This window comes from Neltuma alba, unplaced genomic scaffold (assembly GCF_004799145.2).
Source record: "Neltuma alba isolate B1F8T4 unplaced genomic scaffold, ASM479914v2 tig00012074_pilon, whole genome shotgun sequence".
In the NCBI taxonomy this organism is placed as follows: Eukaryota; Viridiplantae; Streptophyta; class Magnoliopsida; order Fabales; family Fabaceae; genus Neltuma; species Neltuma alba.
Genome location: NW_021636635.1, coordinates 99,085 through 126,663, shown reverse-complemented (window position 1 = coordinate 126,663; position 27,579 = coordinate 99,085). Strand labels below are relative to the sequence as shown.

General features: G+C 37.1%; 3 protein-coding genes across 3 annotated transcripts; all 3 read right to left on the bottom strand.

The window, feature by feature from the left end:
• Positions 1-1,576: 1,576 nt before the first annotated feature.
• On the bottom strand, positions 1,577-3,204 carry LOC114721889 (uncharacterized). Its single transcript, XM_028907781.1, has one exon. It carries the CDS (start codon positions 3,186-3,188, stop codon positions 1,779-1,781), a length of 1,410 nt encoding a protein of 469 aa, XP_028763614.1. The 5' UTR covers positions 3,189-3,204; the 3' UTR covers positions 1,577-1,778.
• Positions 3,205-4,641: 1,437 nt separating this feature from the next.
• Positions 4,642-9,602, bottom strand: LOC114721910 (WD repeat and HMG-box DNA-binding protein 1). Its single transcript, XM_028907802.1, has 12 exons — positions 9,261-9,602; positions 7,756-8,861; positions 7,460-7,636; positions 7,195-7,308; positions 6,877-6,981; positions 6,606-6,740; positions 6,450-6,505; positions 6,263-6,359; positions 6,066-6,182; positions 5,735-5,861; positions 5,313-5,443; positions 4,642-5,219 (listed from the first exon to the last, which is right to left on the bottom strand). The coding sequence occupies exons 1-12, from the start codon at positions 9,538-9,540 to the stop codon at positions 4,800-4,802; spliced, it is 2,865 nt and encodes a 954-aa protein (XP_028763635.1). The 5' UTR covers positions 9,541-9,602; the 3' UTR covers positions 4,642-4,799.
• A 12,918-nt stretch (positions 9,603-22,520) lies between these two features.
• On the bottom strand, positions 22,521-26,833 carry LOC114721927 (rhamnogalacturonan I rhamnosyltransferase 1). Its single transcript, XM_028907820.1, has 8 exons — positions 25,774-26,833; positions 25,347-25,414; positions 25,127-25,215; positions 24,824-24,989; positions 24,370-24,659; positions 24,063-24,267; positions 23,810-23,967; positions 22,521-23,404 (listed from the first exon to the last, which is right to left on the bottom strand). The coding sequence occupies exons 1-8, from the start codon at positions 26,039-26,041 to the stop codon at positions 23,158-23,160; spliced, it is 1,491 nt and encodes a 496-aa protein (XP_028763653.1). The 5' UTR covers positions 26,042-26,833; the 3' UTR covers positions 22,521-23,157.
• Between the last annotated feature and the right edge of the window lie 746 nt (positions 26,834-27,579).

Below are 27,579 nucleotides of genomic sequence, written 5' to 3'. Positions count from 1 at the left end.
TCAACGTTGTCATTTTTTGCTTAAATCACGGTACAGTGCAACCAAAAATGCATAGAACCAAAACTGGAATTACGTAATTTCCTTCCTTTCAAGGTAAGATTGAGTAATCAAACAGTACGTGAAGTAGTATATGTGCATTCCCAATTACCAGAAGTACCTCTACAACTGGCTGTATCGTTCAACCAAGGCATTAACGCTTTATTTGAATCTGGAGCAAGCAAACCTGAGGAATTGAAGGTGGGGAAAAAAAAACTCAGGCCAAGCACTACAACAGGAATTTCACTGATGGAGAGATTCCAAACCTTCTAAAGAGTAACAAGCCAAAGGATAGGCAGTGAAATAATTTGCATTCATGTCATAGGACTTTGCTTTTTAAAGTGGGTGTGGAATCATTAACTCGTACGCATTACCTAAGCTTTGGTTTATACGTACTCAAAACGAATTCGCCATTTTTCATGTGCCATTCAAAAGGATCATTGACAATATATGGATAAACTATTTTAGTCGTTATGCATATAGTAGAGATGCTAATCAGAAATCAGAATCCTATTTTACCTTCATTTGGAATTCCCCCTCGCATATCGTGAGTCACCATCGTCTGAGACAACCAATAAATGGAATGATCAAGTCAGCAAAATCTGTAGATCTGAAAACTGGCCGATATAAATGAATGTTCCTTACATTAAAATTGCAGAACAAGCGCAACTTTTTGAAAAGGAAAACTTTGGTGAATGCAATGGCGAAAATGGGGGGGAAATTCTATCCTTTAGCTATGGGTGCTTTCTAGGCTACATCCACGCCCACTGGCACTAAGAAAGTGGTGAATCTCTAGTTACCTACGTCTCAAAATAACATTTATGACGACTTGTAAAAATAAAAATGGATCTGATAAAAATTATATGCTTAAAACTGTCGCTTACTACTTTCTCTTGAGAATATTTTATACGCTATAACCATTATAGGTAACATTCACAAATTATGCAGCATCAGTTTTCATTTATATTCCATTTCAAGGAGTCGAACTTAAGAGCATGCTCCATCACGATTCCTTTAGAAAAGTTAGTCGCCTTTCTAACTGGAGCATCGCCATAACTAAGCATCGAAGTAACAGACATCCGATACAACAACTGGTAATAGAGCAGTATTATTATATGCATATATATATATATATATATTGATTTATTTATTTTCTTTACCCCCGGGAAAAAAAGAAGAAGCTTGTCATGGAGGAAAAAACACATTCAGAAGTTCTTGACTCAAGCGCAAAGAGCCCCCCAAAAGACAATAGACCTTCGATCAAAACGTCTGCATCTTGCGACGCTTGTTGAATACAAAAGAAATTACAAGTCACAACTTAATGTACCAAAACAGAAGCACAGATCAATCAATAAACTAGAACGTCGATGTTGCTCAATGGTTCTATTGGTTTGGCATGACTCAAGAAATCCGTTCAACTTTTTGGGGATGTTAGTAGCATAAAGCTTTAATCCCAGCATTATGAAAAATCTGATGAAAATCACATGAAACAAAGATAGCACTCTAACTCAATTGCAACATTCAAAAACCACAACAAAATACAAATAGACAAATTTGCGCAAATAATTTCATTTATACCCTGTAGCCTGAAGTTACAATTCAAAGAGACATTCTTGTACTCAATCTCAACAACTTTAAGTATTGAAAATTAACTAGAGATGGGTTCTCCTCAACCAAAAAATCTACACCTTTAACAACCTAAAGCCCAGAAATGGTCAAAATCATATCTGAACCAGTAAGCATCATAGGCTACGGCCAGAACTTTGCATCCTCCAATGCTCATAATCAGCATCATCAGTAGGCAACTCATATCGACAAACAGGACAAGTATTCCGAATTCCCAACCATGGGACAATGCATTCTCCATGGTAGAAATGTGAACATGGCAACTGCTTCGCTTGCTCTTCAACATTGAACTCGTCCTTACAAACTGCACAAAGTGCCCCATCTTTCTCGATATCTTGTTTGCTCACAATCACTGACGGGAGATTCTGAACAACCGATACGGAAGCTGGAGGCCGACCAACCAAGGGATTCTCACTGTCAGCGAACTGGCCAAACATCATTTCGTACTCTGCAGTATAAATATAGTCATCATGATCACCAAAATAAGGTTCTGCATCGTGATCCAAATCAGGGTTCGTGTCCAGATTATTGGCATTCAACAACACTTCCCAACCCAAATTTTCCACGCCTCCCGCTCTCATAGCTGCTTCTTCTTCAAGCCCATTTATTGGGGAAACTGAAACTGAGACCGACGCATCATCCTCACCGGTGAGCATGCTCAAAACTTCCCTCTCATCAACCCGACCATCAACTTCTTCCCACTCAAAATCTTCGGTATTCTCCCCGTATTGCTCCACTTGTAATGAATCCCAACAAAGAGGGAAGCCGGCAACATCGTCGTTCTCGTCATGCACATTGTATTCATCTTCCGAATGAGCCCGCACGCACAAAGTCCCATCATCCTCTTCATCAGAATCTGACCCAAACTCTACGAGCCGTACACAGTTGTCAAAAGGCCGAATTCTGCTTGCCGTGGACGGCGTCCCCACAGACTCAGATCCAGAAACCCTCCTCCCGAAGAGAAAATCGTCACCATCTCCACCACCACCACCACCAGAACCATAATTTTCGACCACGAACCCGCTATTGTCATCACCGTGCAAAGAATCCCTCTCCACGCCAAACCCTAAGCCCAATCCGAAATCCATACCCAAAGCATCAACACCCGCGTCGGAATGACCCTCAATAATGCCGAAATTAGAATTATCCAGGACTTCGGAGACCAAATCGCTGTGACCCATGACCTGCGATTGCTCAACACGCTGCTGAAAAAGATCCATAACGAAATTCACCTGGTTTTCGCGGTCCAATAGATCGGTGCTGGGAATCGAACCAGGGTCCGAGAAGTTATCATCACCTCGTAGAGAGATGGTGGATTCAAATTGATGAGACAAGCCGCCGCCACGAGGGGTGTTATGAGGGCGGAGGGGGGAATTGGCCGGCGGGAATTCGGGATCGGAAGGATAGAAATCGAAATCGAAATCGGCGTGGGACCAGTAGGGGATAGAATCAAGAGTTAGAGTCTGCTCAGGAAGCTGGGGATCGTCGTCTGCTTCGCGGCGACGGAGGCAGGTGACATCTGCCATTAGTAACGTTCTTAAGGCGCCAAAGCCTCTAAGGTACGTCGGGGAAGGAATGGGAGAATGTGGGGGCTATAACTGGGTAAAGTGTGGAATGACGAAAATAGGCCTCTTGTTTTGTCGTATTGACTTGTGATACGCGGTGGTTGATCAGCATTTTTTGCCCTTCCAATTGGACGTCGTAATGGCTAATCGCATCCGAAATGGCAGGAAGCACCCGTTCTTTTTTTTTTTTTTTTTGATAAGTAGGAAGCACCCGTTCTACCTGCGTTCGGGTTTCAGGTTCGAGGTTTGGAAGGTTTGGAAGGCAAAAATCACAAATACTAATATTTGAAAAAATAAATAAATATTACTCAATACTTTCTCAGTTACTTTTTTTTTTTATAAGAGATAATTAATTCAATCGCATTAATTAAAAAAATTGGTAAAAATGAGTTAAAGACAATATATATATAACGTAATTTATTTTTCAAAAAACCTTATTTATGGAAAAGGTGGGTGGAAGGAAAAATAAGCAGAAAAATATGAGAGAGGAAGAGTTAGTAATTAATCAAGGATAAAAATAAAAAAAATACATTAAATATTTAGACAAAGTGTAGCTTATAGAAAGTAATAAAAGCAATAGTAAATAGAGTGTCTGTTTGTGTCTTGTGTAAAATCACCATAAAATATGCTTGTATAGTTTTATTTTATTGACTCCATTGTATAAAATTTGGGTCATCATACATGCATATATGTATAATTTGATAAAGAACTTTCCGTTAAAAAATATCTACGCAGAGAACATAAACTTTTATGGGCTTGATCTAAGAGTGAGGGGAAATAATAGAGCATGTATATTGAAGCAGATGAAAATGTTGATGATGCATGCTTTTTCCAATAGACTAAGCGGATAAAAACAGAGAGTATTGAGGAAGGTGAACTTGCCGCTTATGTCCGCCACACTTAATCTTCGCTTTCAAGTGAGCCAAGTTTATTAGATCAGATTACTGAACCCATGGCATGCACTTCTAATGATTCAATCGTACTTTTTTCCCCCCTAAAACAACAAAAAAGTGAGCAAAGTAGCCAAGACCAACGGGTTCATGCATCTTTGTTAATTGAGAACATGAACTTTCTCATTTGTACTTCTCTACCAACTTGGAAGTTACCTTCAACCAAAACAAGAAAGAGCACTAGCAGGTGAATACTCTTCACCATCCTAAAAATGGACCAAGGACCATAGAATGCAAAAGATCAAAGTTCCTTCGATTATTAAGAATTAATTTGATGGGCGAGGAAAATAAGCACCAGAGGGAGACCGCTTATCTGTTTATTAATAGCATTTTGTTCTTAATATGTATTTTCGTAGTAGATCCTTCACTATCACTGCATGAGTTTAGTAGGTTTACAGTAGAATACGTGATTTCTGTGTCAGCTGTTGGAATAACATAACTGGTGTGGAGATGCATCTCAGCGATGACCAACAGAAATATATGATGCGTTATATTCAAAAAAATGATAATAATTACAAGACTTTACAGATGCCGGAGGATTTTCATAATTCGAAATCTGCTAAACGATCTAACCTTTCAATCTTTTCTTTTTAGCAATGCGCATCGGTATTAGGATACGAGTCTACTTGATAGACGACTTCAAAAACGGGTTGGAGGGGCGACTTGGTTGTGCCATACTACCCTCTAACTTCTTCACTTCCTGCTTATTTGACGACTTTACAGAGATATCTTGAGAATGGAGAGCTGGGCCCTGACGCAGTTCCCCAAATTTCCCTTCCCTATCATTTATCTCATTCACTGTATTCTTCCCCTTTGTTTCATTTGCCACCGCAGTTTTATCTTCCCCTGGCGATTTGGCTTTCTTGGTCAACAAAGGAGCAGATAATTTTGGTGATGACGACATAATGACTGTGGCTGATGCTTCAGTCTGAGTTAGGACCTTGCTTCTGCTATTTGAAACGTCAACTGGCAAGGGTGCCGTCCGGCCATCTTGGCGGTGGTTGGTATCTGCGGGCTTTTTCATTTCACGGAGAAGCCTTTGCTGTTCCATGCACAACAGTAAAACACAGGGTGACCATGATATTGGCTGTGATATCTCTGAACATCATGCCCTATCAGAATGCCGAAGACATACCTCTAATATGCTGGTGAACCTCTCGGCCAAGTTAGGAAGTTTTAGAGCAGTCACAAGTTTAATTGCACCTTTCATTGATTTCTCCAATGATAAGAGCTTCACAAGTTCAGTGGCTCTCACGAGCTTATCTCCTGTTATATACACAAACGTGGAGCATTAGAATCAAGGTCATGGATAAACCTTTGGGGGAGGGGGTAATAATTTTCTTAAAATAGGTTATTTTTCACATGCAATAAAAATCCAAGCATTTGTAGCTCCCACACAATTTCCCTCAATTCTTGCACACCCCTCCTCCAAACCAAAAAAAAAAAAACGCATTCAATCCTGGATTCGTCCCTGATCAAAGTTATGAAGAGTGGAGAGAGGTAGAGGCATGTCAAGAGATATTAATCTCTACCGAGCAAACCATAACACGGATTTACCATTACAGCAGGATGCTATAAGCCGAAGTATGCATCTATCTTGCGCTGCTTCGAGATTGAAAGCTTCGTCATCAAGCGAACTGGCATCCAAACCGGCAACAGCCATTTCATCCATTCTTTTCCGAATCTGCATGGTACAAATCAATTCAGTATCGAACAGCAACAAAGTAACAAATTGGGGGAAAAACAGCCTGTAAGAAAATAATTTTAAGCCAAAAAAACAAAGAAAGAAAAGAAAAAGTCTTAATCAACTGAATTCATCTGAATCATGAGGTCTGCAGGCCCACTAGACTGCAAAAGCTGAAATCTGCAAAGGTTAACAAGGACAAACCTCAAAGAGATGCATGTTGTTCATTATGAACTCATTCTCAAGGGCTTCCGATCCCAGATCAGAGGAAGCAAGGGGAAACGAAAGATTCAGCAGAGTAAGAACCGGTTTAGGCATCACCTGATGATGAAGTGAAAATTAAATCTGGTCAACCCATAGTCAAAGGAGTCAAACAGAATACCTCATACTACGCTTCCTACCTGTGGGAAGGTATCAGGTTTCTTGCATATCACACAAAATAACTTGCTTGCATTTAACCCCACTACCCAATAGTTTTCATCTTTCTCTTTATTTGCACTGCATGGAAATTTTAATGAAAGAAGTTATCCTCCCGAAACTCCGCATGAGGATTGAAAACAATTAAGTCATAAACTGATAATATCGAACCTAAAAAGTGGGAGCCAGCTACCTCCATACTGACTTGTAAACACTCTGAGCACGCCCTACATAATGTACTGAAGTGTTAGCTTCTTGTATGTTTCAGAAGAATTTAACGGACAGGAATGACATTATATGGAACATTGACGCAATTGATTAGAATACCTTGGAATCATAGGAACTCAATTGGCCATCTTCACTAAATCCAAACCATGTTAGAGATGAACCAGGAGTCAATGGCAAGCAGCCTTTAAGGAGCTGGGTTTCATTCGGTATGTTAAACACTCTAAACTCGAGCACCTGAATTTGTCAAATGAGAATATATTATTTTGGCAAAAAGAAATACCATCTTATGGATGGGTGTTTATCATTCAGATTAAATATGTAATCCCAGTAGGGTAACCTTACATGAAGCAAATCTATACACTAAACCAACCTGATTATCTGAGGAAACACAACCGGAGGCATGAGTAACAACTGCCAATTTATCCTTGAAACCTGAGGCGGTCACCACTGGCCCATCCAGCGAAATAATATTTCTCTGCAATGAAATTTACTCAGAAGTGCAAATATTGCAAGGAAACTACCATCAACATTTACAGATTCTCTTGTCTCACCAAACACGTTATCAATTGATCATAAAGAAGTCAAAACTTACAGCATGCTGCAAAAGTAAGTTTACTCATGATCAATGGTTCAAATGCAAAATTTAAAAAAGTCCTGAAAGAAATAAGGTTTTGGATTTGTAACAAACCTGCAAACCACCATCCGTAAATATACGAAGATAGTTAAAACTAGTTGCTGCCGCCACCCAAGCAGTACCAAGTGCAACAACTTTTACTTCTTCTCCTTCAAAGCGCATAGACCACTATCACATTTTTAAAACAAGTGAACTTACGATGAAATGTTGTGTTGCAAACACCAAACAGAGTTTTATCCAATAGTAATGAAAGGTTCAATGTCCTTATGAAGGCGAAGATAAGTAATGAGTGTAATCAGATATAGCCATGTGATTCTACCTCACTATTACTTGCCCAACTACTAAATGGACGATACATGAGAGTGCTCATGTTGTTCTCCCCTTTGCAAGGATTTGCAAAGACGCTCCCATTCTCATTTAAGGCAGCCATTGTGAATCCAAAATGGTCGGTCATTGATGGAACTCGCGGACTGCTGCCAGTATCATGAAAATCAATCTGTAGACATGTCAACCTATTAGCATATGTTAGAGGTCAACTGCAAAAGCTACAATTTTAACTTAAATCAACACTGCGATGAAAGAATGAGTTTTAATTATCTCTAATACATGCATTACCTCTATGTGGAAGTATCCGTCGTGTTCAATTGTGGTTATACTTCCAAGCATAGTGTAGCACAAAAAGCGTCTTTTCCCAAGCTGTGCAGGAGTCGATCCTGGTTGAAATGCTTCTTGCATATTTGGTTTACATGTTATGATTGAGCTTTTAAGTCCCACATTCACACTGTTTAAATTGTCTTTATGAATGCGACTTGGTTTTTTACGAGATTCAACCTTTGGGTGTAAAGCCATGTCGTCATTGTCATCCTCATTAAAGTTTTCCTCACTCAGAGGGTGTTCACGTAATCTTTTCCTGCTCGGTAGTTCAGACTCCCCATCGCTATCATCACCAAGATCACTTATACTTCCACTTGCACAAAGGTCCGGATCCTCCTCATCAAACAAAAGAAGCCCATTACTATTCTTAGACTGCATGGGAATATCCTCTGTTGGGGATTTCATGGATGAGGGAATAACAGAATCCCAGATACCAAACTTCCCTATGACATCAATGATAGCCAATGCATTACCTATTGGCTTCCAAGCCATGCAACATATTCTTTCATTGAATTTTTGCCTATCAATATCCTGCTTTCTATTTACATCCCAAATTAGGACCTGCCTATCCAAGCTAGAAGTAGCCATGTACTTGCCATTAGGTGACCAAGACAAGAAACATATAGGTTGCGTATGATCGCCCTTCAATGAAAACAACTTTTCAGCAGTATCCCTATCATACATTACAACATCATTTTTTAACCCCGGAACAGCCAAGGCCTCACCATCAGGACTCCAGCAAAGAACATTCATAAAAGATGCGTCTGCTTTTGTGTCAGGAGCAATGCCTTTGAGGTTATGAACTATTCTTCCTGAGTGAAGTTCCCAATAAATAACAGTTCCAAATGAATCTATAGATGCCAAGTATTCACCATTGGGGTCAAAAGCTAAGCCCGTGATAGTCCCCTTATGACCTTTGAGAACCCGAGCTATAGAACCATCAACTGTATTGATAAGTTTAATGCCCTCATCATCACCAGCTGCTGCTAACAAACTCCCTGATTTATTAAATGCAAGTGAACGTATTGGAAGTGTAAACCTGGTAATATTAGTCTGGAACTCTCCGCCTGAACAAGATGAATTGAATTAGATATTAGGTAATTGGAAGAATTTTAATACGAAATTCTTGGACAAGAGGTCAACAATGCTCATCTGGAAAATTTAGGCCTAATTCCAACAAAGTTTGCTGACATGATTAAAAAGCTAGCAATGCAATTACTTAAGGTCAATGTTCGCAGACATCACTTTCATTGGTAAGTACAAATATTGAGACTCCTAGTGATTAAAACGTGCAAGATAACTTACAAATCAAAGTACAAAACTCCAAAACAACAACAAAAACAAAAAATCAGATCTGGACCTCCATTGTTTTCATTCGTACAAACCCAAACAGGACATGAGGGATTCCTAAGTTTCAAATATAATCTGACAAGTAACGTAAGTGCATTTAGAGAGGAAAAAAATACCCGGGAACTTGTAGAGCTTCACGGAGTGATCGACGGATCCGGATGCAAGACATGTAGAGTTGGGGCTAAGGGCCAAAGCGGCAACGCCATCGCGGTGGTGAGTGAGAATCTTCGGGGGGGATGAAAGAAGCAGAGGGTCGTGGATTGAAATGGAGACGTCGGAAGAGCATGCGGTGACGAGATGTTGAGCCTGTTGGTCCCACAAGACGGAGCAGAAAGAAGGGCGGCCGCTGCTAGCAGCCTGGTGGGCTTCCCTCAGCTTCACCGATCGGATTTTCATGGCGGTATCAGAAATGTTGTTCGTCAGATTTTGGTTGAGACTTGAGACAGATATGAATTTTGTGAATCAGAATGTAAAGCTTAGGGTTTTAGAGGATGAGGTCGGATCTGCGCTTCAATTCAAACGTTTGGGGTTTTGGCGCGAGATGGGGAATTTTGGGTTTTGGGGGCTGGCGGGAGAGAAGGGCATTTGAGTCAGATCAAAGGGAATCAAACCGATTGAATCATATCCTGACATCTAAGGGCTTTTTTGCCCTTTGTGTTTGCCCCAACATTTCCTAACATCTATGCTGCCATAATACAATGGCCTGGCAAGAAGCGCGATTTCACCAAGGGCACATCGAGTTTTCTTTTTCTTTTTCTTTTTTTTTTAACCAGAAGTGTCTTTTTTTTGGCCAAAAACCAGAAGTGTTGAAAAATACTATTTTGAACAGCAAAACAAATGGGCAATTTAAAATAATTAATTAAATTAAATGTAAGGGCAAAAAATTCCTTGTGCACAATTTAGTCACGGTAATAGTAAAATTCTAATTTCATTGGCCAAAAAAATAAAATTTTAATTTCATCGCATGTTATGCGATGATTAGATGAGATCTCCTCATCTCTGGTTTGATACTTATCTTAGCAATTTTTTGATTATGTGATATTTATTATATTTTTTAGCAAATAAATATTAAAATATTTTACGGAACTCAGTTTTTATGCATTTTTTATATTATTAATGTGGTCTAAAATCATTATACTATATCTAACATATATTCAGTGCATTAAGATTTTATTAGGACGTAATTGCCAATTTAATTACTTTTACATGTAAATGTGTGTTTTTTTTTTAAAAAAATACCTATATCAAGTTTTTATAACCATTATGTTAAGTTTGCTTAATCATACTTGACTATGTATCCTTTTTTTTCATGATGTATTATCATGTTTAATTGGAGAACAAATTAGATCTAAAAAATCTTTTTTTTTTTTAGGTATGAAATGGTATATGAGAGTTGAAATAACTCTTCCTTCCCGCGTGAGCCTTTCCCCGCTGAAGTTTTGCTATGATGGAACGCCCTCATTAATTATTGCATACTGATTATACGAGTTTTCCTGGCCAGAACATCTACCATCCAATTAGCATTATGAAATGGAGATGGCGGACGGTAACATGCTTCAAGATATTATATATTGGCCCAAAAAAACAAAAGATATTACTACCTCCGGTCCTTATTATAAGACCCCGTTTGACTTTTTGTTTGGTCCTAATTATAAGACCCTAATCTATTTTGTCTCTCTTATTTATGCATTTTTTTTCCAAGATACTCCTTCTAATAATGATAGTTCTAGCCAATATACTTAATTAGCAAGGATATTTTAAGAATGACAATACTTATTTATTACAAATAACTAACTTAACTTACTTCCTTAATCTCCTCAAATAAATCAACTGGGTCTTATAATTAGGATCGGAGGTAGTATATAGATTAGGTATAGCCCACTGGGTCTGTCGCTTGTTTAATTTATAATTAGATACGGATCATCATGGTCATATGAAAGCCCTCATCCCCAGGTGCCCTGTCACTCTAAAGTTGGGTTGGTCAAAGCGAGACCACCATTAACCCCGAGATTCAAATTTAAACCACCCTCTTGCTCTCTTTTTATTATCACGGTCTCATCTTCTAAATATAAAAACTAATCAACCAATTTAAATATATTAACAAAATAAGTTAAGTTAGTTATTTTAAATAAATAGGTATTATTTTTTTTAAAATATCCTTACTAATCAAGTTTATTTTAGAATTGTTATTATTAGAAGAAAATGGATAAATATAATAAACAAAATAGACTGGGGTCTTATATTTAAGATTTAAAGAAAAGTCAAACGAGATCTTATATTAAGAACCCGAGATAGTATTATTTTAACTCTTACTAATAATTCTGCTTTCAGGTACTTACTAACTAATTAGTCAAACTAACGGAACGATATTTAGTCAATAATTTAACCTCAGGGGCGGGCAAAGGTTAGTTGGAAGCAAGGATGGAAAAATGTGTATGGCGCATAGAAAGTTATGGATTGTGGAGGTTGGAGTAAAATAAAGGACCTAGGGTTTTGTTTCAGTTGAAACAAATTCTTCTCGTTGCATGCATGGAGGCAGACAGGCGCTGAACACTTTGCATCTTCCATTCCACGCGACCGCACACCTTTTTCTCTATTTCTTGGAACCCCATGCGTTTTTCAGCTCTTCGTCTTAGGCACCTTTTCAACATTGCTTTGTCTCCTTTTATTCTCCCCAGGCTTCCAGCACATTGTTTAATATTAATCCATGGAGTGAGAAATAGGGCCAGCTTTGACCTGAGACTTGAACCCTTATAGATAAAGGGTCCTCTCTTCTCCTTTTGCAGGATTTCTCTGTGTTGCTGATATATGTATCGCAGACATACTCTTTGATTACTAGTGAGGCAATAATGGTGTCTCCAAACTCAACTACTAACATCCTTCTCATCTTGAGTTGCCTTCTTCTAAGATTCTCCATCGGACATTCCCTACAAGGTTTAGCCTTTTTCCCTTTTAATTTCTCTTGCTGCAGACTTAGTTTTCTCATTAATTATGTGCACACTAATAATACCAGTCTTATACCTTTATGCTGTTCTCCTTGTTTAGCTTCAATAAAGAAGAGTACTATCGTTGGTACTGCTGTCAGGCTTCACTCAGAAAGGCGCTCAGTTAAGGCGGAGGAGGTAATTCATATCACTATACCTAATTTTTGTAGGTTGGAAAAACTTTAAATATTGCGGCAAGTTCTTTCGAACTATTGGTAACTATTTGTTAACATGTCATGTTTCATAACTGGGCTGATCATCCATGACTCTAGCCTAACGTTGGCTGATTAAGTTATTCTTTTATCTTGTATACATTGGTTGATTTGGTTATTACTACCTATTTTGCACCTTATTAGTTGATTAAATCAAAGTCTCTTCCTCTACCGAGTTATTTAATGGATGTTACCAGCTGTTAGCGTAGTAAAAAAATTATCTCTTCAACACCAGCACTGGGAATTATGAGACTGGATACACTCAGTGTAGAACGAAAGGGGAAAAAAATAAACTGAAGTGACTTAGTGGGGTGTTTTGGACAGCAGATGCATCACCAAGCGGTAGTAGCTGTTGAGATGGAGAAGAGGACAAGGTTTGGAAGGAAGGTGGAGAGCAGAAGATCTCAGCATTGGATTGCAGAAGGTTCTTCAACCACAACTTCCGGAGAAGTGCATTGCATCGAAACTTGTGAGCCTAATAGACGACCAGGATGCGTGGAGCGTAAATTCAGTAAACGAAGAAGTCGTTGTTCTATGCGCCACAACATGTCTGGTTTTGTTTCTTGGAATGCTGACTATAATGTTCCAAGACCTCACCCGCCTAGGAATAACTGATCAAGCAAACTTTCATTTGATTCTGTGTATTTAGCTAGCTATAGCTATCTTTTCAAGGCTTTCATTGCTCGCCTTTTCTAGCTAGTTTCTATATACATATATATTTATTCTTTCTAGCTCCCTGCACCAATTTTGTAACATTTTAGAGGAACGATGAGATTTGTAAAATATAGAGTATATTTATTGTGGGAATTATACCGCCTTGCATTACTATAAGTACATGTCAAAATTTTGTTGCATTAGCAAAATTCAGTTGTGAAGTGATGTATGTGTGTTTAATGATCATGAGCCCGGGGCGGTAAGATGAGAATAAAAACACGTCTCAATGATGAGCTAGAATCATACAGGATGAGGTGTGTGTATGGTACTAGACACACACACACACACACATATTTCAAGGTTTGGTGGCCCTGAAATGAGGGATGTGTGCATGCCACGATTACAGGGTATTTTGTGGCAACGCGGCGGAATATCTGGAAACTCGTCCTTCTGTGTCTGGATACCACACCAGTGATGGGCAGTTCTCTAGGGCAACATTAATTAATCCAGTTGCTAACTCAATCGTATACGGTAGTTCCCTGCAGCACCTATAGCTCCTGAATCCTGATGGACGCTATCTTGTTGAAATGGTACTACTTCCATTCCATTTTGGGATCCTGGGTCTATCCTTTTCTGTTCTTCCACACGCGCGTCGAGTTCTAATTAATAACTATTACTTCTGGTAGTTCACTAATTTGAGTAAATTAAGAAAATTATTAAGTTAATTATTTGTAATAAATAGGTATTGTCTTTTCTAAAATATTCTTTCTAATAAAGTGGTATTAGCTAAAAACCATTATTTAATGAAACATTTAACATGTGCAACTACTATAAGAACTATCTTAAAAAAAAAGAAGGGAAAACCATATTGGAGGTACTTATACTTTTTTTCAATTTTCAATTTGGTACCTATGTTTTTTTTTGTTCTTAACTAAATCTTTATTTTTCCTCTATTAACATCATTAATCCTTATGTAGAGACTAAAAATATCAATAGAACAAAGTTATAAGAGCTAATGTTGCTAAAAAGATAAAATTAAATGTTTAATTAAAGGGAAAAAAACACATAGGTACCAAATTAAAAATTGAGAGAAAGTATAGGTACCTTCAATATGGTTTTCCCAAAAAAGAAATATGAGAGACAAAATGGATTAAGGTCTTATATTTATGACGAAATTAAAAGTCAAACTAGCTCTTATATTAAGGATAAGTAATATGACAACAACCTTCAGTTTTATGGCTGAGATATGTTGTTTTCCGCTTTTTTAGGAAAACTAAATGTCCATTATTGTTGCGGACCTCTAGAGGAGCACTGTACTACTGACTTTCTAATTTGGTGAGTGCAAATACGAAACGAGCTCGCTGCTCAAATTGGCCATCCATATCTGAGCCTCGACGCATATACTCTGATCGCCACTTGGAGGATCTGTTAGTGAATTGACCATATATTAAGAGAAAATTAGTTGACTCTGTTAAAGATATCTTAAACTTAAGTGCGTTTTCTCAAAGAAATTATACTCATTTAATAAAAAGTCTTTTACTCTCGTTAATTACCAACAAAAAAAAAGAGCATGGGTTGAGCAAAAACATATTAATACATAGTTCAAACAATAATTTCTAAAGCACTTAATATTAATATTAAGAACCAGGCAAGAAACGCTTTTATAAAAAGCATAGGAAGGAGTAGTATACGCATGTATAATTGTGACCTGGCTGCGAGGGCATGGGTTAATAACGATTAATGGTCTTCGATACTTGCCAGAGACAAACCAACCATATGTTTGACCAGAGAGACAAAACAAGAACGTAAGATCTTGATTTCTGCAGATGTTTATTCGCCAACTTACATCATATTCTTCTGATCTTAAATATAAAACTCATTTTGTAATATAAATTACACAAAAAAATAGGTCTTATATCTAGGATAAGAGAAGTATATACATACAACTTGTCTATTATACTAGCACATGATTTCCGATACTCTTGCATGTATAGATGTTCCTGCTTGAATTTCAGAAAGCATGTCTTTTATTTACTACTTCAAGGCGTCGTGTTTATTTTCTGTCCGAGTTTCAGATCTTAGCCGAGTAAGTTCACAACTGATTTGGACTTTTTTAGTCGTCTTGGGTTAAATCATAAATAAAACCAAATTATACAATAAAACACAACTCGGGTTGAGTTTCTTAAGGAGTTTTTTTGTTAATTCCTAAGTTAACTAAGTGACAAAAATTAATAGGAAGGGTTTTGGAAAAGGAATATAAAACTAATTATGAAAATAAGAAATAAATCTAAACTACTTTGTTTTTGGTATTTTTAATAAAGAGAGAATGAAAAATTCAAAATTGGGTTTTAGAAAATCAATGATGCGAATGCTTCTTGAAAACGGAATGTAATTATCTTTGCTTAATAAAGATATGGGAGTAAAATAGTACACCAAGTTAAGAAAAACAACACCAAATACGGTTTGAGTTAAGTAAACTTAACACTTGACTACCCTAAACGCTAGATAGTAATCAAACTAGTAAGCCACCTTTAAAAATCACTTGATGTGCAATTTAAATTGAGTTAATAAAACTTTTTTCTCCCTCGAAGAATGCTCATGGAGACACTCAATTGCAATACATCTCAATCATAAAATCCAACAACATGCCAAATAAAATAATTTTAATAAATGCAAAGGAAATATATATATAAATTCAAATCTCAAGTAATACAACTCGAACTAAACTGTAAAAATCCAATTAACAGAAATTATAACGCATAATCTCAGTCTCCAAATCAAATGAAAATATTCCTAATAGAGGAAAAATCTAATGAAGTCCAATAGAAAATTAATTAGAAAACTAAATACTCCCCTAAATGAAGCTCTAAGCTCAAACTACTCCTCCATCTCTAAGAAGCACAATAGAATTAGCCTTTTATGACTCTAACAGCATCCACAACATATTTGAAGGGGTAAGAATCCATGAGGCTGTGGAGGTTGGAAGGGAATTGAGGGGTGTTGCGGTTTGATGGTAGGCGGTGTGAATATGGCGAAGGTGATGATGATGGTTATGAAAGTGATGGACGACGCGCCGCTACTCGTGAAGATTGAAGAAGATGTTGAAGGGTGTTGAATATCAGATGGTGTGGTTACAGTGTGTATATGGCCATGAAGGATATGAAGACTGTGTGAGTGTGGTCTTGTGAGTGGAATTGAATGGTCTTGGTGGCAGTGTGTATGTGACTACGAGGAGGGTATGAAAGTGGCGTATGAATAGAGTCGGGAATATAGGTTGGACCCGCAGGTCGAACTTGTCACCCTGCCAAAAATGACAGGTTAGGGTTGGCCTTTGGTCAACCCGCCACCACCTGAAAAATATGAGCCCGCACCACCACAACCCCGAGCCTGTCGTGGGTTGGCCGGCGATTTTTTTTATATATATTAAAATATCTGGAGGAGGTAGATTGGAATTTTGGAAAGGCAAGAAAGCTGAAGTCCTACTAGCTACTACTGTCAAAATCAATATTGAGCCAACTTCAAATGTCATCACCATTAGAGATAATCAAATCAAGATAGTTATTCATTGTTGCATGTTGATTTTATTGGAAAAATTTATGTTTGAACTTGTGTTTTTATCATGTTTGGGGTTTGGACTTTGGATAATCATATATTGTGTTTTAATGTGTTGTAATTTTATTTGAATGCTTGGAATAATTTAAATCATTTCTGATTTTTTTTAATTTTTAATTATTTATAAGAAAAAAAGTTTAAAAAAAAATCTGGCGGGTTGGTAGGTTAGGGTTGGCAGAATACTAGTTCACCAGAAAACAGGCTTTTTGAACCCGACTCATATAACCCGCAACCCGCAGATTGGCTCGTTTTACCAGCCCTACGTATGAATGTGGTGTCCAATTGTTAAGGAGAGGCCGGTATATATAGGAAAGGAATTGAGGGAGGCAGCGGCGTGATATTGCTTGAAGGAGGGAATATATATCCGAATCAAATATGAAGGAGCAAGTATGATTGGGCGGCCTTTTTGAAATTTCTTGGTGCTTTTTTTTTTTCCATGAATAAATAAACATAATAATCTGATGCCTTGATACCCAAGTTTTTTGTGTCTCCAATTTTCTTTTTTTATTTTTCTTTCTCCTTCTTTTCAACTTTCCTATTATCTTTATTTTCTTATTTTTTAAGACCTGCAAAAGATAAATTGAGATACTATCACAAAATCTAAAATCAATTATTTAAAAAGAGATAAAAAAATATGGTAAGATTTCCTATTAAACCTCTAATTTCATGCAATCAATATTTGATTCAAAATATCCATAATCAATGCAATTTATTCCACTTTAATTGATAAATATCCCTAAAAGGATATCAATTAATATATTAAAATCAGGATTTATCAACGACCTATAAATCAAAATCAAAATTTAATATAGAAAGAACTTTGCACAAGCTGAGATTTTGCATTTATCACTACTCTGGGATATTCTTGAAGCACTCATTTTTTGCTGCAAGTAAAATTATTCCCAAAAGCAATGTTTAGTGTGATTCTTTTGAAGCAATCAACCGTGTTTTGAATGAGAATACCCAACCCACCCTTTCATCAACACTAAGGGAAGGATCAAATTATCAACTTTTCGCTTTTTTTTTCTCAAAAATACAAAACGAAAATATTTCTTACTGATTTGACAAAGACATGATACAAATGACTTAAATGAAATTATTTATTTATTTTTAGTTATTATTTTTCTACTTGTATCTGTTCAAGGCGGAGCAGATTATGCCATTATGGAAAGGAAACATGGGATTTACCGCTTACGTGGTGGGCAACTTGGGTGATTCGACCAGTGGGAGTTGTTTTATAAACTGTTAGGGGTTTGAGCCATTCTGAGATTGCTTGGCTCATTTCATTCCCTCACAATTGGAGTCAAAACACTATAAAATTGGGCTTCTTTTTAGAGAGCACATTCCATGCTCATCGCAATTTGGACTGTTCAAATTGATTTTAGATGGTTTAGATTGAATTTAAACTTTTTATATATTTTAATCAACAACTTTTTGTTTTAATAGATATAGAATTTAAAATAAATATAATATCATAACTAACATATCTTTAAAAAATAAATTTATTATTGAAAAAATTGTGTATTAAAAACTTTAAATACGAACCATCTATATTAGATTTTAGATGGTTTATACTACATTACATTGATGAGCACCATGTGATAAGCACTGAATGAAGACCTTTTCTTTTATCAACGCACATCCAGAAGCTCCTTCTTCAACCAACGAAGCTAGTATACCCAATTTAAAAAAAACAACAAAAGTTGAATCTAATGGAAGGAGTTGACCTCCCATAATATAGCAAATTAAGATTTAAATCGTCGCTATGAAATATGCTCATATTTAGTGTCTGATAGTATTTCAAACAAAATTACTTCTAATAAAAGAATATATAAGTTTAGGATGAAGAAGAAGAAGCTGCTTCTTCAACCAAAACATACTTATTTGATTGATCATGAATCACAGCTCATACTATATTGAACGTAATATCGGAAATTATGTAGTGCATGACTAACCGTAAGGAGGATAGGGCACTTTTTGTTAGGGGTACAAAGTCTCATCATATTTCCAAGTTTAAACGTTTAATGACCGTTTCAATGAATTATCTAAAAGGTTAATATAAATTTTAGTCCTCTAAGTTTGTCTTTATTTTGGTTTTGGTTCTTTAAGTTTCAAATCATAGGTTTTAACTCCTCAAGTTTTTTTTTCATTTAAAACATTAGTATTTATAATCCAATAAAAAGTTAAACTATTTTACTCATTAAAAAACTAAAAGCTATGATTTGAAACTTGAGAGATAAAAATTATATCAACGCTTATCTAAAGGTTAAAAATGTGCTTTTCTCAAACATATCTTTATAAATAAGGAAAGAGAGCGCGAGAGAAAATGAGTTAAGAAAAAGCAAAGTAAAAGGGAGTGCGTTATGGACTGATGCAACATGTTTAGGCACCGTTTGGATGGCATTGCAAACCTTGGTTTGGAAGCCCAAACCATAGTTTGCACAAAATACCATCCAAACAGCCAGACAAATTAAACAAACCTTGGTTCAAGTAAAACCATGGTTTCAAGCGATGAAACCATGGTTTGGACGGCAGCATCTCTCATCTGCTTCTCGGGTCCAATTGCTGAAACGAACGGTGGGCCCCTCCACAAATGACCAAAGCCTCCAATTATTCAGGTGTTCAATACTTGCTCTGTGTTCAATAATTCCTCTCCTCGTTCACGCCTTCTTCCCAGTCGGTCCACACAACACCCCACAATAATATATATTAATATTTTTGATAGTTGTTGTTACGTTTACAATCTTTAAAGAAAATTAATATTTTTTTGTTATAAAAAAATCATTTTTCTATAAACATATTTAATATTATGTTTTATAAATCTATGTACACATATTAATTATGTATTAATTATATTATTTTATATATTATTAATTATGTTAGTAAAAAAATTTTCATTAACAATTTTATTTCTTCAAATCAAAATAAATCATAAAATCTATCCCTTATATAATTATCATATTAACTTATACCCTTTTTGGTAATTTCCACATGTAAAAAGTGCTTCTAGTAATAACTATCCAAACACTCTTACTTCTCAGAATCACTTTTTCTTAGAATCTATTCTCCACAAAATTTATTTTCCACAGAATCTATTCTCCAGAATCACTTTTCCAAACACACCCGTAATCAATGAAGCAAAAATTCAAAAAAAGTTAATCACGCCTTCTTTTTTTTTTTTTGGAGCTGAATAGTACATATCAAAGCTGAGAGAGTATTACAATAAATTACTATAATTATTACTAAGAACATGTGAGGAAAAAATTTCAACTTTAAACCTAATAACTAGCTTTTTAAAGAAGCGTAAGCCGGTTTTTTCCCTTATAAATGAGACGGGAAGGAGTATTACGTATTGACATAGAATATATATTTAATATATACATTATAATTTCTTTCTTTCTTTCTTCGACTATTTCTTATTTTCTGACTTTTTCTGAAATATGTCCTGTAAATTTATTAACTAAATGCAAAAAATTTAAATCTCTGTTCTCATCACCGAGAGGAAGTCGCAATTTCACAAAATAACTTTCTGGACTGAAATGACATTTCCTTCAGCATAAAAAAAAAAAAAACACTAATATAATCTCTCTCTGCCAAACTGGTGTGAAGTTTAGTTTTAATACATCAAGTTTCAATCCATATAAAAAAAAAAAAACAGTTTAAATGAATTGGATCTAAAAACACACCAGAGCAAAGCATACCTTCAAACTTAAAGATTGCTTATAAAGGTATTTACACATCACAGAGTGTAATTCGGACTCACAATCTTGTGAGTTATTAACTTCTTAATAACTAAACCAACTCTTACTGTGCCAAGCAGATTCACCCAATCATTAATCAAGGGACATGATGGAATATCTCAAGAGACAGAGGGGTTGGTGGCACGAGGATTGTCTTCGTCATCTATCTGTAGCACAACTAGGGTTGTTTATGGGACAAATCTGGACTAAAACAGACCTGTCCTGGTTTCAGACTGATGAACCATTTCACAGGATAGAAAAACTGTCCCATGTCCCGTCTCGTCCCAATTCTAACCTGGATAAGACAGGACTAGAACATCTCGGTATGATTTTTTTTTTCCATTTTTGGAGTTGCTGGGCCTATAATGAAATCTGATTATAAATTGGTCCCAAATCTTAAAAAACATATAAGCCTTAAAAACACAAATTATTAAGAGCCAGAATTATAAACTTGTCCCAAATCCATACGATACTCCCAAATTTTAAAAAACATAAGAAATAATCTATGACCAAATAACCACACAGTAATTATAAACTTGTCCAAAACGTATAAGCATTCGCATTCAAAATATTATAAACCAGAAAACAACACAACCAAATCCATCGATCACACAATACAAGATTCAATGGTTATTTGGTGGTTCCTCTTCATTTAACAAATTTGAAGCTGCTGATTCTTCTACAAATAAGAATTAAACAATAGCAATTAGCTTCATTGATTGTAACAGGGGATAAAATTAGCCTAAGACAAACAAAAGCATCCATATGTTCATACCAGTTCAGATCCTCAATCAACAATATTAACCAGAAATTTTATATAATAAGGTAAAATGTAATTAAAATAAAATTTGATGAGAATGAAGAATCAGACTGCAAGTCTTGCCGATTCGAACTCAACAAGAATGGATGGAGAAAAGCAACAAAAAGTCACAGGTATCAGAAGGGTCTAGAGAGGAGCTGAGGCGAGATGGGACAGCAATCACAACATTCAATAGACTGAACACAGATCCGACGTCGACGACAGACTGGAGGTCGGAGGGAAGCCGTGAAGTTTCATACTTCCAATCAGGACGGAGAAAGGGGACGGAGAGTGAGATCTGAACCGTGAAGTTCGAAGAGAATGGGAGAACAGAGAAAGGGGACTTCAATGGAATGGAGAAAAGGGACAGCAACTTTCATAGGGGCTGCCGGTGGGAGCTTGGGAGTGAGACTAGAGAATCGAACTTTGAAAAGAATGGGAGAACAGAGAAAGCGGAGGGGCGGAGGGTGGATGACCGCAAGCTTAATTAGTGGGAGATATGAACCAGTTAGGAAAATTAGGGCTTGGGGATATTATTATTTTATTTGTTTTTAATATTTAATAATGATAATATGTATTAAAAAATATGATTAAAAAAAAAAGGTAAAAAGACTCACATCCCATTCCAATTAGGGGTGAGTAAAACCGAACCGTAACCATAACCGAACCGAACCGAACTGAATTTAATTTCTGTTTTTCGTTTCGGTTATTTCGGTTTTTGGTTATATATTCGGTTTTTATTTTTTAAACAATTTGTTCGGTTCGGTTAGTAGAAAAAAAAATTTTCAATTATAACCGAATAACCGAAATAAATATATCATATTTTTATATTTAATAAATATTATTATAATAAATATATATAGGTATATGTGAACTTTTTAAATATATTTATATTCAATAAATATGGTTATAATAAATATTATTATAATAAATCACATTAAATGATGAAATATTTATTAATTAATAGTTGTAATTATGTTTTATTATTATTTTTAATTTAAAATCATTTTCCATATTTATATATTTCAGTTAATCGGTTGACCGAACCGAAATTTTCGGTTAATTCGGTTTCAGTTAGTTCGGTTAATCGGTTTCGGTTCAGTGTTTAAAATTTACTTTATTCGGTTAATTCGGTTATCACTAATAACTGAACTGAAAAACCGAATATTCACCTCCAATCCCAATCTTTTTTTTGCCCCGTCTCAATCCCAGTCTGTCCCCTTTCGAAGCCATCCTGTCAATAAGATCGGGAGCAGGATGGGCTGGCCTAAAACACCCATAAGCACAACAAAGACTTCAAAGAAAAACCTATTTATTCTTTAGTTTGTTTTACTGATTTAAAAGAAAATGTGGGCAATACGAATAAGACAGCGGCTGCCAATTAAGATTGGACAAAAAATCGAACAAGTCAATACAACGTCATTACCTACATACAATGCGTGATCAATGATTGATAATCCAGTCTGTTATTCCCTCAATAATAGACCAAAAACGAGTAACTGGAAGCTTAATCTACCCAAACACAAATCTTATACTGAGTATAAGCCTGAAAATGCAAAGACCATGGTGGTTAAAAAAAAAGAAGAAGAAGAAGGCGCAGAAACCCGAAACAAAATTTATATATGAGGATATGGGAAAGAAAAAAGGAACCAAGGAATCCAGCTTTCAACCACAAACCGCAGTTCCAGAAGTCCAAATCTGCATGTATTTCTTCCGCGTACAAAGCAGTATGATCAGCCCTTTCCCTGTAATGGCAGGGTAGCTTCTATACATGAATGTGATGAATTATTTGCATCTATATTATAACAAGGTATTGCCCAGCTGCTTTGCTCCACCTCAGTAGTCAGGAGCTTCTCACCAAGTCTATCCCCCTTGACAGTCACCATTGACTGCCTCTTTGATACAAAAAGCTGTCTTCGCCAAAACTGTGCAGAAAACATTCTTAACATCGAGGACAAAACCAAGTGGCACCAGAGCGAACAAGAAATTCCACCGTCTTCCAAACATATTACTCACGTACTACTCAAACGTTCATCTGATGTTCCTAAACACTCCTCTGGATTTGAATAGAAATAATCCTCTTCTTTGGGCCTGTCGGGGATGACTAACCTTTTAGTTGGGCTACCCATGCGATTGGCATGAGCTTCCTTCACAGCTGATGAGAATTCATCCCAGTTCAGAATTCCATTGTTGAACCGATCTATCAAATCAACTAGAAGCTTTCTGTTCAATAGGATTGATTTCTTAAATCCAAGATATCTGCGGAGGTATTGAAGGATAAGTTATTTTACTTTACCTCGAAGCATTAATGATCATCCTAATAATAGTGATGATGATAACAATAGTAATAGCAATGATGATGAATATAACAAAGACGGCTATCAGACAGATGAAAATACTAGAAAAATTGCCCATGGAGTTTTAACCCCTTCGCTTATTAACAATGGATACAAACCTTGTTTCGATAAATAGAATTAGAGTCTCTAGATTGAGGTGAATACACAGAAAATCTCCAAAGAAGATATAGTTTAATAACAAGTGTTTGCTATTATGAGGAGAAACATCAAACAATTAAAAAATTGTTCATTCAGAGGGAAAGGAGAAAGAACAGTATTCAAGTAATTAACATGTCTTTACTGAAACCAAATCATTAGCAAAATGTACCTGCGATGACCTTCAACCACTTTGGCCATATTACCATCATACGTGGGGACAAAGATATCACTCTCTAAGGAGACAAGATAATCCAATGCTGCCATCTGAGATGAATGATTTTGGAAGAACTGGAGGTCAGATGGTTCTAGCAGTGTCTCCTTCCTGACCTGTTTTGACCCGGGGACAAACAGTAAGAAAGTAAAGGCATGAACAAGAATCCCAAACTCAACAATAAGGCTTGGGTGAACGCTTAAGTAGTTACCAATTTTGGATATTCCCTCGCAAGGCTTGCCATCCTCCTTTCACCACCATATATCTCCCCAGCTGCAATGTAGATTTGAATGTTTTGATCAATGTCAAGAGCCCTAAGTGTAAGGGCGGTCTCCTCAGGAGTTAAAGGGCACAAACCATCCTTCCTTTTCAAATCAGAATTAATGATTTTTTCTTTCCACCACGGATAGGCATATCTACGAGCGCACAATAGATTAATGAGAAACTGCTGTCAATCCTCCACTGTGATTACAAAATTTTGAAAACAGAACAGGCAAAGCATGCAGAAATCTTATCACCTCATTCTTGTCAACTCTTCCGCCTCCTCACTGTTGCAACCTTGATTGCAGCCAGAAAATGCCAGCATATCCATCTCATATCTCAGGTGAAGTACCAGAAACGGACCCTTTTGCCTTAGAAGCCTGATCACCTTTCTGCCCAATTCCTCTATCTGAGAAGTAAATCTCAAAGAATGGAAATTAACCCGGCAACGCAGCTTCTGAATCTCCAAAGGTTGGCCATTATTGGCCAATCGAGCATCAGTTCGATTAAGATGGACAACTTTATACTTTTGAATTAACGGTAGAATCTGCACAAAACAATATTCCGGTTCCATCATTTACAATTAGTAAAGGAGAACTTGAGCACGTCAATTTAAAGGCCGCAAAGTGAGGTAAGAGAGGAGTTAACATGAGGCATGCTTCAATGTCATCATCTCTTGAACCTAGTGGCCTAAACCTAATTGATACTGACCTGTTTCTTATAGTAAGATATGTCAGACCAACTAATTGGTGGCATACTATAAATCATCCCACGTTCCACTTTCCGCTTGAGTCTAGGCGGCAACTCTTTCAATATTCGTACCTCATCTCTCAAGGATGTAATAAAATGATCCAAATCAAATATGTCTTGGAACTCACTGCAACATAAAACGCAGTGAACAGTCATTTAGAGATGAGATCCTAGGTCAATTTTATGTGAAAAGAAAGATGTCCGTCAATGCAAACTGATACTGCTTTTGATAGAGCATAAACCAAGATAGAATCAAGGACACACCTGGGATCCGCCCAGAAGGAGGTCTTATCCAGTTCAGGGACTATAAGTGTGACATTTAAATATCTTGCAATGGTTACCATGTCACATATCTGTACATCATGCATATCAGACACTCAGAAACGCATATGGAGAGAGTGGGAAGCCATATCATAGCCTAGTTGCACCAGCAAGAACGGAAGGAAAAAAAGGCATATGCCAAACACATGCATCAACTACTCACCGCTGCTCTCATTTGGTTCAATCCTCCATTGCATGAGACCATTAGGTAACCGTTGTTCTTATAAACTCCTGAGGATAAGTAGGTTATCAAGAAGGAACTCAGATAAAGCAGAGAACGGTAACACGAAGAAATCAATGACTGAAGATTCAATATCGTTCAAAAGTAACCGTGTGAAGTTCCAGAAGAAAATTAATGCGGGTCGATTGATATAAGGGCATAACAGGGGGTTAGAGATTAAAATACCAATAGAAATTGTTGCTTTCATCCCAACTGGAAACAAAATTTTGAAAACTAAAAGAAATCGGCTGAACGACTACTGGGATACAAAACAAGAATTAATACAATCGAAATTGATTTCAGTAAACAAGCGTGTCCACAGTCACGATCAAGTCCAGCGGAAAAATGATGATAGACAGAGAAAACTCACTCTTGGGTGGAAGAACTCTGGGACGCGCAGCAGGCAACTCGGTATCCAATACCCTGATCGCCGACTCCTGAGTGAAACAGGACGGCCACCCTTTCAAAACTCTAGGCCCCCACATGTCACCCAAAGCAGTTAACTGGACAATGCATGTCCATAGCAAAACGGACGTTGTGGCACGTATTAGCCACAGTTTCATTCTCGACCTTGAGGATACCGTCATAGAATTTCTCAGCTTCTCAACCCTACCCTCGCCAAATGTCTTCAAGCCCATCAGCCTTCCCAATGCTGATCTCTATGCACTACGAACTTCTTCTCACTCCCCTCAACCCTGCTTCACTCGGACCAATGCTTTCACAATCCTCCACTCAGCGCACTAACAACCAGCCAAACTCAACCTATGTGGCTTAAATCTGGAGGATTCGATTGCTCTCCCAATTCGATCAATGCAGAGCTCGAAAAGAAAAGGCGAGATGAAATGAAATGGCAAAAAAACCCTAAATGTGGCTTAAATCTGGAAATACTTCTTTCCTTTTTTGCCGTCTCCAACTCATAACAGTCGGTATCTCCAAGATCCGACCATATAAAAAATGGCAGGAGACCAAATCTACATAGTCACGACAGCCTTCAACCGCTAATGACTGCAGAATTTCCGCGGAACTAAAGTTCTGTACGTTGGTTAAGGAAGCACCTCAGAACAAAATTCTCAGAAGCATTAAGGCGCGCAGGCTTGGGAGCGACAAACAAACAACCTACTAGCAGAAAATCCAAACCGCTTATCCAAATCAAAACGTCACGAAATCGGATAAAATCTTCCAATTCGGGAAAGCACACCAAAAAGATAAAATTCAGACGCCGCCAATTAACGCGTGGATAATGCGGCCATTGATTTTACGAATGATCACCGGACACTCTCGCCTGGAACAGCCGGCAAATAAACGAGCGCGAGTGCAATTATTATAGGTACTAGTTTGCGTCAGAGACGGGGAAAGACAGGGACGCGCCGTGACGGTAAGATGAGGGGGCTAGAGAGAGAGTAGGAGCCTGGTTTGGACGGAAACAAGGAAAAGGACGGGGAAAATTACGTACGAAGGCCAAATCTGACAAAAAGTATTATTGAAAGCAAAATTTATTTTCTAAATTTGTATTTTAAGAATTTGATTCTATGGAATCACTGTGAACAGGTTTTAAAAAATAATGTTCAGTGGCTCAAAGTTTCATTTAATTTCTAAAGTAATGATATCAAAATTTTGTATGATAATGATAAATTTGTTGTGAATTGTGTTACAACAAAATGTAGAATAACAGGGGTGCCACTCAGTTGGGACTCCGCCGGGCAGGGGCAGAGGTGAAAAGAGGCGCAGGGCGCGTAGGTGTGGGCGCTGAGCGGCGGCGATGGGGCAGGGCTCATAAACCAGCCAATAAATGCGAGCCAGCTAAATTCAGAGACGGCGGGCCCATAGGAAATTCAAAGGATCCACACGTGTCACTCAGAAGGAGCCTGATGCAGGCTTACCAACCATGCCGCCCCGCCTCTTTTGCACTCGCACGCGCCGCTGGATTCATCCTCACTCCCGCCCGTTTCATGCTTTATGCCCCCGCCGACAATACAATACTACTAGCGTTATTGTTATTACTACTGCAAATAACTCCACAAGTTATTATTTTATGAATTAAGATCCTTTTGTTTGAATGTTAAGAAGAATTACAGTGAAAATTAATTACAATAACAGGCGATATTAGCGTCGGCTGAAACAAATGGGACCAAAAAGTCAAGAGTCCCGTAAAGATGTGACAACTGTCCTAACCCAT